The sequence below is a fragment of the Vombatus ursinus genome, unplaced genomic scaffold, assembly GCF_900497805.2.
Source record: "Vombatus ursinus unplaced genomic scaffold, bare-nosed wombat genome assembly UNPS02014818.1, whole genome shotgun sequence".
In the NCBI taxonomy this organism is placed as follows: Eukaryota; Metazoa; Chordata; class Mammalia; order Diprotodontia; family Vombatidae; genus Vombatus; species Vombatus ursinus.
Window position 1 is genome coordinate 57203551 of NW_020954596.1, and position 16364 is coordinate 57219914.

The 16364-nt window shown below is 34.0% G+C and overlaps 1 protein-coding gene across 11 annotated transcripts in view; it reads right to left on the reverse strand.

Moving 5' to 3' along the window:
- The window catches only part of FRYL (FRY like transcription coactivator), a 290501-nt gene that overhangs the window by 109686 nt on the left and 164451 nt on the right, over positions 1-16364 (reverse strand). For all 11 annotated transcript variants that reach the window (XM_027835975.1, XM_027835982.1, XM_027835981.1 and 8 more), the window contains 4 exons: positions 9487-9590; positions 8806-8914; positions 7534-7620; positions 2227-2398 (listed from right to left, as the gene is read on the reverse strand). In XM_027835975.1, the coding sequence (XP_027691776.1) occupies positions 2227-2398; positions 7534-7620; positions 8806-8914; positions 9487-9590 (472 nt within the window). The remainder of the gene's footprint in view (positions 1-2226; positions 2399-7533; positions 7621-8805; positions 8915-9486; positions 9591-16364) is intronic.

Sequence of the window (16364 nt, forward strand, 5' to 3'; positions counted from 1 at the left end):
GAGCAAGGTATATTGAAGAGCTATAACCAGTTGTGAAGGAGTAAGAAAGGATGAAGATCAAATAGAGGCATGATAAAGAACATAAACACATTATAAAAATGGAAAAGTAAAAGGGAAAACAGATGTAAAATTAACCCTTAGTTAAACAGAATATTAATTTACCAAGAAAAATCCCATTTCCCAATCATGCTAATGAAATGTATTAGATTTGACTTGAATAAGGAATTTGAAATCAAACAACTTTAAAACAACAAAAAGAACCCAGTATAGACATGGTTGGACCAGATTTCTCCTACTGTAAAAAAATTCTACATGGAACTTAGATTTTTTGGTTAGAAACATTAACAACAAAATCTAGTGGAGAACTTTAAGTTTCTCAAGAGACAATTACGAAGAATTCACTTTTACTTTTCCATAAGTCTAAATTCTAATGGTAGGCAGGAAATAAACAGCTCATTTTTCTTTAAAGCCTGTACAATGTAAATTGGGGCACCAGAGTAGTAATTAGCCAAATTACGAACTAAAATCTGGGGATAATAATACTGAAAACATGGAATTATTTGCTTAAAATTTCTCCTGGTTCAAAAACAATCCAACAGAATTACATTAATTTAAAAATAAATTAATCCAGTGTAGGGAGAGGATAGATTTAGGGGCAGTATCAGAAGGTATGTAGAACAAAGGTCGCTCCACCCATTCTTTAAACAATGAAGTTCTAGAGTAACTGAAAAGGCACTACAAGATTTTAAAAGGCTAGATGACTTTTGACTGTACTCGTTAGGTAGGGATTGGTTCTGACTCACAAAAGAGCTGAACAAACCATAGGCTATGAGTTATACTGACAAAAAGAGCTTTAAGAACTCTTCTGTAGGTTATTTAGCAGTTGCAGTAAAACAGGAAACAAGCAGATTTTAATATCAATTCAGCAGATGGCAGCTCTGTGTCAAACTAGCAAATATCAGTACATCACAGAACATAGTCCAGTAATAACATCAACAGATCAGATGACATTAACAGCTCTCCAGGGAAAAAGAAAGGTGTTTAAGCTGATATGCAACTCTAAGGGTTATCTCTCAACAGATTTGGTATAAAAATCTGTGCAAAAGCATACCTCCACATCTATCTATTTATCTATCTAGGGGTTTTTTTCCTCCCTGCTATGTACCTAACTATTCAGTTTAAATTACTTTGATTTAATTCAATATGTCCACTTATTTAGTCTGGTAAAAAGAAATATAAAGACATGTGAGTTGTGCCTTTGAATAGATGTTTACCCAGGACATGACTTGAACCTGAGTGTATCTTTCAAGAATCCATGTTTCAGGGAGTCTGAAGTAAGTCATTTAATTTTTACTCTTTGCCATGCAAATCTCAATAGTATAAAACAGGAAAATTAAATTGAGTGATTAATTTTCTTTATGCATAAAAATAATGACAGCTACAAATAGCAGCAGGTACAGATGGGAGAAAAAGAGATCTGGAAACCTGAATTCCAGTCACTGCTTAATCAAGAAATAAATGAGTGGGTTTAGCAGAGTCAGTTTCCTCAGCTACAAAATTAAGGCAAGAATGAAAGATAAGAGGAGCTTGGTTCTTTCCTTAGATATAGGGTTCCAAAGAGAAGAGAAACAGATAATGGGAATAGGCAGGCTTTTTTAGTTGGAAGTATTTCAACTGTGAATCCTGTCTTGAGGTCTGCTTCACTACTGTTAAAGAGATTATACACGGGAATAATATATGTTCTCTTCAAGAATGGGAAAATGTGTGATAGAAATTATATAATGATACACAGAATTAAAAGGACAATAATATCCAAAAGGATAGATGAAAAACATCTTCAAAAAAAAAATTATTTACTCTAATTCAGGAGTGGGGAACCTGCAGCCTTGAGGCCACATGTGGTCCTCTAGGTCCTCAAGTGCAGCCCTTTGATTGAATCCAAACTTCATAAAACAAATCCCCTTAATAAAAGGATTTGTTCTGCAAAATTTGGACTCTGTCCAAAGGCTGCACCCAAGGATCTAAAAGGCTATATGTGGCCTTGAGGCCACAGGTTTCCCATCCTGTTTTGAAATGACATATAAACTCAATTGTTCATTACTTCAAGGGTATATAATTGGATTTATGATATAAAAAGTTATAATTCTAAAATCATATTCTATATATAATTCTAAAACAGTAGAAGTATTAAAATAAATTCACTCTTACAGATACATAAACACTAACCTATGACTTTTGCTTCTTCATCTGTCAAAGTTTTATTAAGAAAAATTTTCTTTACACGAAGAGTGTTTCCTGAGGGAAGAATGACTCCTGTGGTTGGCATTGGTGGCTCACCATCTTTCTGCTGCAAACTGTCTGCTATCACAAGGAAGACTCTGAGACCAATGTTCATCCTCTTCAAAGAAAAGGTTCAAAATGAAGAAATTAGAGCCTATCGTGTCATAAAATGATCTTTTCTACTGATTATTATTAATTTTATAAAAATAATATTAAATTTACCAAAAAATATTATAGTACACATGAGAGCAAGGAAAATCTTCCTGTTCATCTTGGATAGCCAATCTAGGAAACCAATTCTAAGGACAAAGTATAAACCAGAAAGTATTTCTGAGGTGTAAAAGGTACCAGTTGTCATTCTACCATATTTTACATAGGGGGAAAAAGCCTCTACTGATTAGTTTATAAGAGAAAAGAGTTGTAGCTCACCGTACCCTCTATTTTCTGGCTTTGCACCATTGAGAAAATACCCTAACAAAGAGGTATCCAACATAAGGTATTTGGCAGAAAATATTGCCTGCTCTCAGTAAAAACTGCTTGTTTCCACCACAGGTCAGGTTATTACTACTGCTAAATAAAATTAAGATAAGAAAAAAGTTGAGGGCTGATGTCTCCTAAGGGACAGAAAGTCACACAGAAGAGGCCTTGGCATGAAAAACTGTCAGACTTCGCTTTGGAAGTAAAGTTATTAGATGTACAGACTAGGAAGCTCTGCTGTCTTCTTGAGACCATCAATGATCATTTTAGCTTCCTACTGTTCCAAAGTATACCTTAACATGAGACATAACCTTTCAGAATACTTTTTTTTTTGTTTTCTAATTAGTTTGGTAGATATACTGTTCTCTCTCACCCAACCGTTTTATATGTTAAACCATAATCTATTTTCAAAACATGTCACTTCTTAGACTTTCATTGAAATCAAATAATACTTTAAAGTAGGGAAGTCAGAGAATGGAAAAGAAACACCATCCATCTGAAGAACTTAATTATAACTTATAGGTTACAAATATACTCTGACCACTTTGATTCACAAAACACTATTGAGAAAACACAACTAAAGCAAAAAGACACTAATATTTTATTATTTCTCTTAAATCATTACTGTTTGTATATATTAGTCACCATGAAGCTATAACGTCTATTTCTATATTTTTCCTTTATGTCTACCACTTCAAATGCTTTCTCCACTCCATGTCCCAAGAATTTTAATCTCATTAACCAGATGTTTATACAACTACTGGCTCTACTTGTGTCCCCCTTTTAAGACTCAAAGCCCCAATAACATTAAAATTATTAGTTTCTTTGCTTCAAAGCAGGCAGAGGTAAAGGAATACTTCTGTTGATGCCGTCACAGTTATAATTATTTTTTCTACAAAATTGGTCCAAAAAAATTCAGTAGTAAAAAAATGTGTTAACTAAATTGTCTTCATCCTCTTAATATTTCACAATTCATATTTTTGCACAGAGCAGAACCTGAAAAACCTCATCATTTGCAGGAAATCTCTCCTGTTAATGGGTATCCACATAATAGTTGCAAACACATGTCAGCTGGCCCAGCTGTTCTCCCAATCTGTTTTCTTTAAGTGCCATTTCTACTTTCTCATACAGTATATCTATAAATAGGAAGTTAATAGAGTCAAATGGAGCAAATAGTCTGTTATTGATGTAGAAGACAATTTGTTGCAAAAGCATGAAGAAATCTTTTCTATTTTTTCATCTATTTTTTGTCTTCTTTTCACTTTTAATGCTCTTGCTAAGATTTGGTTAAATTAGGTCTTTTACCAGACTTTTGGTAAGCCTTTTTGCCCCTCTACCAATTCCATTTCATGAAAGAATATTACTTATAATTTTTTACTATCTTCTTCCATATAATTTCAATCTGGCTGCTGAATCTCTCTTCTTGTCAAAGATATTAAGTATCTGCCCCTTTGCTGAAAATAAATAAATGCTTGTTGCCTGACTGAGACAGTTTCTAGGGTCTTTGGTCTCTCTGTTATGGCAATAGATTCATTTCAGTTACACTTTAAAAAATAGTGCCAATATCTGTTCTGTTATTTGACTATTTTATTGATTTTTAAAAACATTATTGTCACTTATTAATGACTAACCCTGCCTCACTAGAACCCTCCCTTATAACAAAGGAGTACAAGTTAAGTGAAATCAACGCACGGTCAAGTTTGACAAAATATATCTCATTTCACAGCTGTACTGCACCACCTCTCTACTCAGAAGCAAGAGGCTTTAATCCTCTCAAGTCAGGTTCACCATACACTGATGAGAATTATGATGCCTTTCAGAGTTATTTCTTCTGTGTGATTGTGGTCATTGTACAGGTTCTTCTCACTTCACTCTCCATCAGTTCATATGGGTCTTGCCATATTGCTCTGAATGCTTAATATTTGACTCACATATAAGCATACTAATATAATTAATTCTTTTATATTAATATGCCACAATTTTATCAGCCTCTTTCCACATGCAGCAAAATGCACTTAATTCCAACTCTTTCCCAGAAGAGCAGAACCAATTTACAATTGCAAAAACAGTTGCATTAGTGAACTAGTCTTCCCAAAACTGGGACAACATTTATTATCATCTTTTTTTCCCCTTCATTTCTCTGAATAGTGTGTGTAAACAGGTCAATCTGAAACTGTTTTAATAGGATACCATATCTTTTTTTCCATTTTATGGTATTATTCTTTGTTCTAAGGAGAAGCTGGTTTGGAATGACTACCTCATTAGTAAGTCAGTTCCTGTTTGCTAAAAATACAGTCAATTTCTTCTCTAGAATGTTATTTGGTGCTTGCTATGCCCAGTGTTTTTCAACTCTCTTTAATAAAGTATTCATGGTATATAAGCATGAGATGTTTATATAGTTTTCAAGTCTTTGGTTTTGTTTCTTAATCTCAAGCCATCTTTTCAACATTTTTTAGACATCCTCCTTTGTGCCCATTTTTTCACCATCAATGTTTTAACATGGATGGTCCTATTGAGTTTGTAAAATTTCTGTTGCCTCAACGTTTGCAACAGCTGTTGGCATATAAGCCACAATATCTTCATGGATTGGCCTTTTTACAACTATTTATACTGTTCCATACAGTGATGCTTCCTGTTTCCTATGAATACATGAGAAAATCACCTACCCCAATTTTTTTATTCTTCTACGCAAGAAAAATCAGGGAGCTATTCTTCTATTTAAGACAACTTCCTTTTGTCTTCTGGTTCCAAAAAAACGTTCCAGAATCTGTGCTTGGCCTTTAGCTGTTTAACATTTCTATTAATGTCTCAAATGAAGGCAAATTCGGCATGTTCATCAAATTTATTGGGGATCCAATGCTGAGAATGATCACAGAGTCAGGATCCAAAGGGATCTTGACAGGTTACACAGCACTAGGCTAAATCTAATAAGATTAAATTCAATAGGGATAAATAAAAAAAAAACCCCTCAAACTTCAGTTCAAAAAAAAAATCAACTTCATAAGTACAGGTTGGGGAGGCATGGTTTAACAGCAATTACTTTGAAAAAGATATGGGGTTTTAGTGACTGCAAATTCAATATGAGATAGCAATATAATGTGGTAGCAAAAAAAGCTAAATTAATCTTAGATTGAATTAAATGAGGCTCCCCCAGGAGAGGGATTTAGAGATAATAGAGCTTCAGTTTGTTGCCCTCATTAGCCCTTATCTATGTTCAGTTTCTGGCTGCCACAGTTTCAGAAGGCCAATGATAAACTGGAGGGTGATGAGAAGAGAACAATCAAAATGGCAAAGGACCCTGAGTCCATGAGGGATCTGTGGATGTTTAGTTTGAAGAACAAAAGACAAAGGGGCAATATGATACACGTCTTAAAGTATATGAAAGTCTTTCATGTGTAGGAGGCATTAGATTGGCTATTTTGGGCCCCAGAGAGTAGAAAGAAGACCAAGAGTTTAAGCATAAACTGTAAAGAATTCAATTTAGATTTCATATTAGGAAAATCTCATTAACAATTAAAGTTACATAAAAATGGAATGGGCTACCTACCCTACCTGAAGGTCTTCAAAGTGAGGCTGAATATTTTTGGGCTGTATTATAGTGGGGATTTCTTTGGGGATGGGTTGGACTACTTGGCTGAGGGCATCTTTTCCAATTCTGAAAATCCATAATTCTGTAGTTTTATTCACAAAGGAAATATCAAAAGTGAAGTAATATCATTTCTCTAGTAGGACATTCGCTCATTAGTTACTGGGTAAATTTCTGACATTCATGGTACCAGCAGTGAAGTTAATTTTGATAGACAGCCTAAAGAGGTTGAATCTTCACATTCTCTCCCTTTCCCAGCACTCTGTCACTGTCACTGCGGAGTTAGAAGGGGACTCCAAGGATTTGGTCATTTTGCAATTTCGCTTCTTTCACTAGAAGTTACAGTCGATACATAAACCAGTGCCAACCTATGGGTCATATTTAGCAAGGTTCCAAATAAGAAAACATGCAGTCTTTTGTTGAGATGGTTTTCAAAGTGCATGGCAGAACCTGCCATAGTTGTCCTCTGCTGGGTTAGCCTTTAGGAAGCCAGGTTTGGCTACATACTGCAATGATGTATTAGAGTAGGATATCTGCAGAGGATATATCAAAGATTTCTGCTTTATTTTATATCAGTGTTTCTTGAATAAGGAAGTACAAATCCATGATAAGGCATGAGAAAATAAGAGCAAATTGGCAGATACTACAAAATCTTGGGAATGTGCTGAGGCACATTGGAATGGTAGATACAAGGGAAAAATATGTAGTAATTAGATGAATTCTCCCTTCAGAGTAACAGACAAGTATTATTTCCATCTACCCCAAACTGGTCGTTTTCAGCTCGTTCACCCTATTTCACTCCTAGATATCTCCTAGAGAGGGGTAGGCAGTTGTTAGCAACGATTATCCTCTCATTGTAGAAGTAGATCGAAGCCATTTTAACCTGTTACCACCCCTTGCCAAAACAGTCAAAAGAGAACCTACACAATACTTTGGGGAAAGAATGTAGGAGGCAAAAAGAATTTTTTCCCAAGATAAGAGACAGCATACAGTCAAAGGGGAACTTCTGATCTGCCTAAATAAACAGTTTGAGAACCAACCATTCACGTTTTTCAGATCTCTAGTCAACAGTTTAATTTGTTTCATCACGTTTTTAAATAATAGCAAATTTGCAAGTTTCTTCTTTTATGAAGAAATATTAAAAGTTTAAAAAGCATAGTAAAAATTGCAAAGACATAAAATCCTTTTACCTCTGGATTAATGGTGAAGGTTTTAGTAGATTTTCCAACACTAAGAAGATCAAATATTATTTCTTTCATTGCAAAATCCAAACGTTCCTAGAAGAAACATACTTCCATGATACTATACTAAGGAACACTTTAGCTAGTAAAAAATACAAATCTATAAGCACTTACAGAAGATAAACATTATGAAACACACACAGTTCCCTGTTCTAAAAGAGATTACAAACTATTCAGAAACATAAGATAAAAACAGGAAAAGTTAAATAATAACAATGCAAGCACTGTCACAGGCAGTCTATAACTGCAAAATTAAAGGTAAAATCAAAATTAAAGACTGAGTACTTTAAGTCCAGAGTGCAGTGAGATCATTGTACAATGGACCTGAATGGGAAGGTTTTATGGAATTTGAACTGCACCTTTAAAAGTGGAATTTGGAAAGGCACATAACAGTGACACAGGAAAATGGCATTAGAAAAAGACTAATCTAGGGAGAGTAAAAGGCCAATTTGATGAAAGCACAGAATCACAAAGAAGAATAGTGGGACATAAGGCTAGAAAGAAAGAGTTAGGTCAGATAATAAAGAGTCTTGAATGGCAAGGTAAGGAGTTTGTGAAATGTGAAGCCATTGAAGGTTTTTGAGAAGGAAAATGAGGTGATAAAGATTGTGTTTTAGGAAGATTAATCTGATAGCAGTGGCTAGAATGGATCGGAAGAGGAGTAATGAGCGAACAACCAGTTAGAAATATATTACCATATTCTAGGTGTGAAATAATGAAGAGCAGGAAAAGATAGGAAGAGACAGACAAAACAATGCTATATCCAGAAATGTAATTTGGTAGGATACTGCACGTGAAATATGATTTGTTTTCATTAATGTTACTGAAAATTTAACTGCAACATAACCCCATTATTTTTGTTTTCTAATAACTGAAAATATCCATTACTCTGTCAAGTCCAAAATAATTTCATATGAAAACATTCATGCTTTTTCCATCTTGGTTCTAAAAAGGATAATTGTATACTCTGGAACGATAGTATTAAATACAGACTTATTCTGTATCACTCAGTCAAAGATTTAAACAAAATAAATCACAATAACAGCAAGATATTTTACTTTACATATTTTATAATTTCATTGGTTTTATTCAATTTAATTATCCATCAATAATATTTATTTTGCCTGGATTTTAGAAATTCTCGTAACTGTGAAAGAACTACTTACTATTGTCTGTTATTTAGAAAATGAATATAAATGTACTATTCTATAGTGAGCTTACCTGAGCAATGAATTGAATAATCTTGACAAATATATTAAGCGGTGTATCACGAGGGACTACGCTACGGGAGCCTTTTGGAAAAAGTGCTGATACTATGCTCATAAGACGACTACAGGAAAAAAGAATTTACAAACAAATGAGACAATAAGATGCTATTGAAACAGTATAATAATTCATAATTCTTTAAACTTCTTTTCCTAGTAATAAGAGGTTTTATATTTTTTCTTCTTCATCGTCATCATTGTCATCATCATCATCACCCCTAAGATTCATATATATAGGTCTTTTGCACACTACTTTTAATACATTATCTCATTTGATTCTCTAAACAACACTGTGAGATAACAGAGGCTGAGAAACATGAAGTTACTTGTTCAGGATCACAAAGTCAGTGAGTTTCTGAAGTATATCCAAATTTTAGTCTTCACATAGCTATTATTTTATTTTATTTTTATTTTTTAGGCAATTGGGGTTAAGTGACTTGCCCAGGGTCACACAGCTAGTAAGTGTCAAGTGTTTGGTCTGAGGCCGGATTTGAACTCAGGTCCTCCTGACTTCAGGGCCGGTGCTCTATCCACTGCGCCACCTAGCTGCCCCTCTTAGCTATTATTTTAAACCCACTAAGGTAATTTTATTTAACTAGGTATTGTTAGGTAAGTTATATTAATAATTGGTACTCACCTCTGAGTTACAGTGTTGCTTTCACATTTTATTCTAATTACATAAACCCACAATAGTCTATACAAAGATTCCAGTGCAACTCGGGACATTTTGGGATCTTTATTCTGTTAAAAAAAAAAAATCAAGTATTACTTCTTCCAAAATTTATGCTGTTAAAAAGAAATAAACTCCTTCAATTTCAAATCACTTGCTCAATAATTATTAATAAAATTTAATTCCCATTTTTCCCCATCAAAATATTTTAAAAATATTTCAAGCATGAATAGTAAATCAATATTACTCTTATTTAGCAAAGCCTTTTTTGTTTTTTTTGGAAATTTTAAATTAAAGTCATTAAAATAGTTATTTAGAAGAAGTATAAACAGCTAAGGGTGATCATGCCTTTGCCCAGGGCAATGAAATTAAAAGAGTGCCAAAATTAACTGTTTAGAACTAAGTGAGCAGGAACAACTAATTAAAATGGGAAGCCACGAGTGAGGATTATTATTAATACCCCTTTATGAGTCTATCAGTATCCAATATTAAAGGTAACTATGAACTCATCAATGCAAATATTCTCTCTATTGATATAGCTCGCAACCCAATCACACCTATCTATTTTGTGTAACTCCAGTCCATATCTTCTCCTAAGGTTGCTATGGAAGGTCTACTCAATGTATTGGTAGCATTCCTCTCTTTCTTTCTTTCAAAAAAAAAAAAAAAAAAGTCTTATTGATTCCTTAAATCTTTCAATCAGTCATTTCAGATGCAGAGGTGAGGGTTGGCAAGAAGATAGTCCTTCATGCTCTTACTAAACCTTAGTAACTGAACCTACTTCATAACAAAGGAAAATAAGGCAAAAACACTCAAAATGGCAACTCTATTTGTCAATGTATTGCATTCTGCCTCGGTAGTCCCTTATTTCTTTATCCTTCAATTTCTCTTGGTATCAAAAACTTAATAACAGAAAAAATATTCCTTGCTCATCATGTGACCATTCCATCATTTTTTTTGCTCATTTCTTTGATGAAATCATTTACAACTGCTTCCATTTCATTATTCTTTGGATAAGTTTCAGCCTGTTAACACTCACCATGAACTTTCTATTATCATCCACGAATTGTTATTGGGTCAACTGGAAGAATATTGGCATTAAAAAGATGGGCTTTTGTTTCAGGGAGAAGCTTGGAAGTCTTTAAAATAACTATAATTTCCCAAAGGGAAGCCAGTCCACTCTACTCTTCTTGTTCAATTTCAGTCCAACTATCGTTGATTTACTGTCTACTCGCAATATCTGGCTAATACAAACGCACATACATATGTACACACTATATATACATACATATATAACATGCATATATATGTATATATGCTGATGAATGTGAATGAGTCCTACATTATTGTCTACTTGTAATGCCTGTTCAATACAAATACACGTGTGTACATAATATATGTGTGTATACATATATGTACATGTGTACATATATGTATATTACTTGATAAATGTCAATGAGTCCTATAGGTTGTCCATCCAAATAAATAAGTGGCATTGTTCATCCACCTGGCTTTTCCTATAGATAGTCAGGCCAAATTCTTGCCACACATCTCATTTAGAAAGCTCTGTATTGTAATGTTTTGGGGTTTAAAGAAATCAACACAGTATCATCCACAGACAAAAGCATTTGAAGGACCTCACCATCCTGAAAGAATTCACCCCTCAACTTCTACCATGACAGTGGTGAACACCTCTATTTTATGTCTTGCCATGACATGAATGATCAGAGTAGCTGAACCAGGTTATCTCTGTTGTCACATCTTTCAAGAAATCTTGCATAATTCTGACATTTGCAAGGCAGATACCTTTTCAGAATAAAGATTTCAAAGTAGCTCTATCGAATCAAATGCTTTTTTACAGTAACAAGCAATAAGCACAATGGGCTCTTCTAATTGCTACATCTTTCAATTACATCATTTTAAAGAAGTGTTCAACTGTGGAATATAGCTTATAAAAGCCCATGTTCTTTATCCTAATACCCTTGACAAGGATGCTTTTGATGTAGGTGTAGATTAGTCTAATAAAAATTTTACCTAGATGGGAGATTAAGCATATGTGTTGGTTGTTATTGATAATTGCCTATTTTTGGTATCTTCCACTACTCCAGAAATATTTACGTAATCCCTCAATACTCTTAAAATTGTCTCTAACACAGATTCTTTTATGTGTATATTTGGTTTTGTCTAGCTGCTTTTGGTTTCTTCAAACCAAATAATTTTTTATTCTTCAGTGCCACATTCTCTGTATTTATCAGACTGTGATAAATTTCCAAATGCAGAAGCTTTATCTTTGATGTTTAAAAACTTCTTATAAAAATGTGACCAAAAAGTTTGGACAGAGTTCTCAAGAGAAGATGCGAAAACTGTTCACCAGCATAACATTATTCTAAAACACTAACACAAACCAACAATTAACATCCATAAAATTGGCATTATGCTGATAGTTCACTAATTTTCAATTTCACTGTATACTGGCTGCTTCCCTACTTCCAACAAATATATCCATGTCTGCCCTATCTTCAAAATGCACTCACTTGATCAGTCCATATCTGCCAGTGATCATCCTCTTTCTCTCTTCCTTTTCACACTAAATTCTTTGTAAAGATCCTTCTCAATCAGAATTTGGCCTAAGAGTCAATAGGTAACCCCTGGGTCTCACTGAGGAGACAGCACTGTCAATTCTACTTTCGTAACATCTCTAACATATGTCCCTTCCCCTGACAAAGCAACCAGACTGCTACAAGTCACCATCACCTCAACACCCAGACTACTGCGACAGCCTGCTCACTGGTCTTTCTGACTTGTCTCTTCCCACTCTTGTCTATCCTCCATTCAGCTGTCCAACTCATCTTCCTAAAACACACGTCACCCACTCCTCATTTAAAAAAAAAAACCAGTAGTTCCCTATCACATCCAGGATCAAATATAAAATCCTGTTTGGCAACTAAAGCACAGATGGTAATCTGACTCCTTTCTACCTTTCCAGTCTTCCTTTACTTTACTCCCTTCCACACTCTCTGGGATCCATTGACACTGGCCTTCAACTTTCAACTGATTTTTCACTTGCTGTCCATCATGCTTAAAATACTCTGCTCCTGATAGCCATTTCCAAGCTTCTCTGGTTTCCTTCAAGTCTCAGCTAAAAGCGAATTTTCTTCAACATACCTTTCTTGATCCTCTCTAAATGTTAACACTAGCACCTTTCCTTTTAGATTATCTCCCATTTATCCTGTATATGCCCTGTTGGTATATAGTTATTTGTTTGTACATTGGCTCCTCAGGAGCAATTCTTTTTTTTTTTTAATTTAATATTTTACTTTTCCTCAATTACATGTAAAAACAACTTTCAACAATCATTTTTAAAAATTGAGTTCCAAATTCTCTCCCTCCCTCCCTTCCCACCTATGCCCTCACTGAGAAGGCAAGCAGTTTTATATAGATTATACATATGTAGTCATGCAAAATATATTTCCATACTAGTCATATTGTAAAAGAAAACATAGATCAAAAGAAAACCCCAAGAAAAATAAAGAAAGTAAATAAAGTATGCTCCTATCTGTATTCAGACTACATTAGTTCTTTCTCTGGGGATGGATAGCATTTTTTATCATAAGATTTTCAGAATGGTACTGGATCATTATATTGCTAAGAATAGCTAAATCATTCACAGATGATCATCTTACAATATTGTTGTTACTATGTACAGTGTTCTTCTGGCTGCTTCATTTCACTCTGCAACAGTTCATCTAAGTCCAAGTTTTTCTGAGAGCATCGAGCTCATCATTTCTTATAACATAATAGTATTCCATGACAACATACACCACAACTTGTTCATCCATTCCCCAATTGATGGGCACCCCCCCAATTTCCAATTTTTTGCCACCAGAAAAGAGCTGTGATAAATATTTGGTCATAGTTCCAAATTGCTCTACATAATGGATGAATCAGTTCACAGCTCCACCAACATTGCATTAGTGTCTCAATTTTCCCACATGCCCTACAACATTTGTCATTTTCCTTTTCTGTCCTGTTAGCTAATCTAATAGATGTGAGGTAGTACCTCAAAATTGTTTTAATTTGTGCTTTTCCAATTAATAGTGACTTAGAGCATTGTATTTTTTTTTCATATGGCTATAGATAGCTTTGATTACTTCATCTGAAAACTGACTTCATATTTTTTTGATCATCTGTCAACTGGGGAATGGCTCTTTTTTTTTTTGTAATTTGACTCATTTCTCTATTTATTTGAGAGATGAGGTGTTTGTCAGAGAAACTTAGAGCAATTCTTTGCCTTTCTTGGTATCTCCAGTGCTTAGCACAGTGCCTGGCACATAGTTGAAACTGAATAAACACTCGTTGACTTGACTGCTAAACACATATTCCAAGGGGATCAAAGATAGAAAGGCACCACATACACCAAAATATCTATAGCAGCACATTCTGTAGTAGCAAAGGATAAAAAAAAAAAGTTGGCACCTTTTAACTGAGGAAAGGTTCAATAAATTATGGTACTGAATATCACGTGGGAATACTGCTCTGAAGAAATTGCTAATATGAAGCATTCAGAGAAGCTAAGGAAGAATTATAAGAACTGAGGCATAGTGAAGTAAGTACAATCAGGAAAACAACATATATGGCCATAATAATATAAATTTAAAGTACAAAAAAGTGAAACTGAATGATGTATAATTATAATAACTAAGTTTGACCATAGAGAAGAGTTGAAAAAATGCACCTTCCTTCTCTTTAGTGGAAAGGTGGAAGACTATGGATATTTAATGTTACATACACTGTCAGAAATGGTCCATGTGTTGGTTATTTCCACTGAAATGCTTCTCTCTCACTTGTTAAAGTTTTTAATAAGGAATAATGATGAATTAAAAAATTAATGACATTTAAAAAGGTATCAATAAAAATAAAATTTAAAAGAAAAAGAAAAACCTTTGCAGATCTTTCCTATCTTTCTTTTTTTGTTGCTTTCCTCCTTTCATACTTAAATGCTTTTGGGATGACTTTAATTAATTGGCTCTTTCCCTAAACTTTATTTAAAGTAGTTTTTCTCTCTATTATGTCTTATAATCTTATTATATTATGAAGTTCTTTACAGAATTTTTCTATTTCCTCACTGTCTGCAAAAGATCTTGGTACATAAGCTATACCTATTTTCTAGTAGTTTTTTTGTTATTTATCAGGAGCATTGCAATTCAGATCTCCTATGTTCCACTCCAAAAAGAATGTTTGAAACATCCATTCATATTTGGCTGTACCTTTCTCTTGTCTTCTGATACTATTTATAACAAGAATGTTAAGATTTTTATGTTTTTGTTCCCTCAGCAGTTCTATTTGTGGTTCAATGAAGACCTGACATGGAAAGAACCCAAACCCAAGTTAACATTTATCCTGGGGGAGAGGAAGAAAGGAGGTGGTCTACAAACTGATCCTTAACCTTCCCCCTATCAACAAGACTGCACAAGTAAAAGTGAGTGGCACAGGCTGCGAGTTACTTTCTATTTTTCTTTGTTATCAGGGTTGCCAAGCCCAAGTATTTTACCACAAAGTAACCAGCCTTCAGATGATAAGCTTCTTTATTGAGCCAGGCTGGTCCTCAGAAAACAGATACTCTGGGTCCTGAGACTTTTTAAAAATCTCTCCAGAATGGTAGCATCTGTCAAATCTTGTGCTCTACTTGAATAGCCTTTAAAAATCCAGGAGAACCTCCACAAAATGAAGATCAATGATAGACTAATTTTCTCTTTAGTACATTTACTGAAATTACCTCATATTATTTTTGTATCATGAATTATAGAACTGATTTCAAAGCACCTGTCATTGGTAGCAAACTGCTTATTATGGGTCTATTTACACTGAATTAAGATGTATTTGTTTAAAGGATTAAATATGTTCAGACAATATTTACTTCTAAGAATCAGGAATTCCTTACAACTACAAAAGCATTCTATCTGGTGGTATATGCATAGGCACACAAAAGGTTTGATGCTAAAGGGAAGAAAGGAGTTAAGATAATGATCTTAATGATTACTTTTTTAGACCATCTGAACCAATGGAAAAAATTAGTACGTGAAGTAGTATTCTAATTGGTGACATTTATTTAATGCTTGAAAAAAACAGTAGGTATATGCCTGTTGTTTTTATAAGAAATGTAGAAATCACCACGCTTGAGTTACAAATTTCTTAAGAGGATGGCTTCTCAAGGAATTATTAAAAAGAAGTAAGATAGGGGCAGTTAGGTGGCGCAGTAGACAGCACATTGGCCCTAGAGTCAGGAGGACCTGAGTTCAAACACAGCCTCAGACACTTGAGACTTAGTAGCTGTGTGACCCTGGGCAAGTCACTTAACCCTGATTGCCTCACCAAAATATATGTATTTATGTACATGCGTTTTTGTATATGTGTGTATGTATGTGTGTGTATATATATATCTATATGTATATGTGTATATCTACCTATATAAAACTAATCTCATATAATTCTATAGGTATTAAAAATGAAGTTTAATTCTTTGCTATGGCTATTCAAAATTTTTCCTTTTTTTTTTTAATTCCAAGGACTTAAAATGCATTGTTAGGTCTTTAAGTTCCATGAAATGGGTATGAAGTATATATGAATCTTTATAGGTTTGAAATCATAACAATTTTGAGCTCTTTGCCCAGTTAGAAGCAAACCATGAACCATGAAGCAAATTATGAATTTTCATAATCATAACCCAAAGATAAAATAATACTTTAATATGTAAGTAGCTAAACTATCTTGTCAGCTAATCCTAAAAGTTCACATATTACACACACACACACACACACACACACACACACACACACACACACACA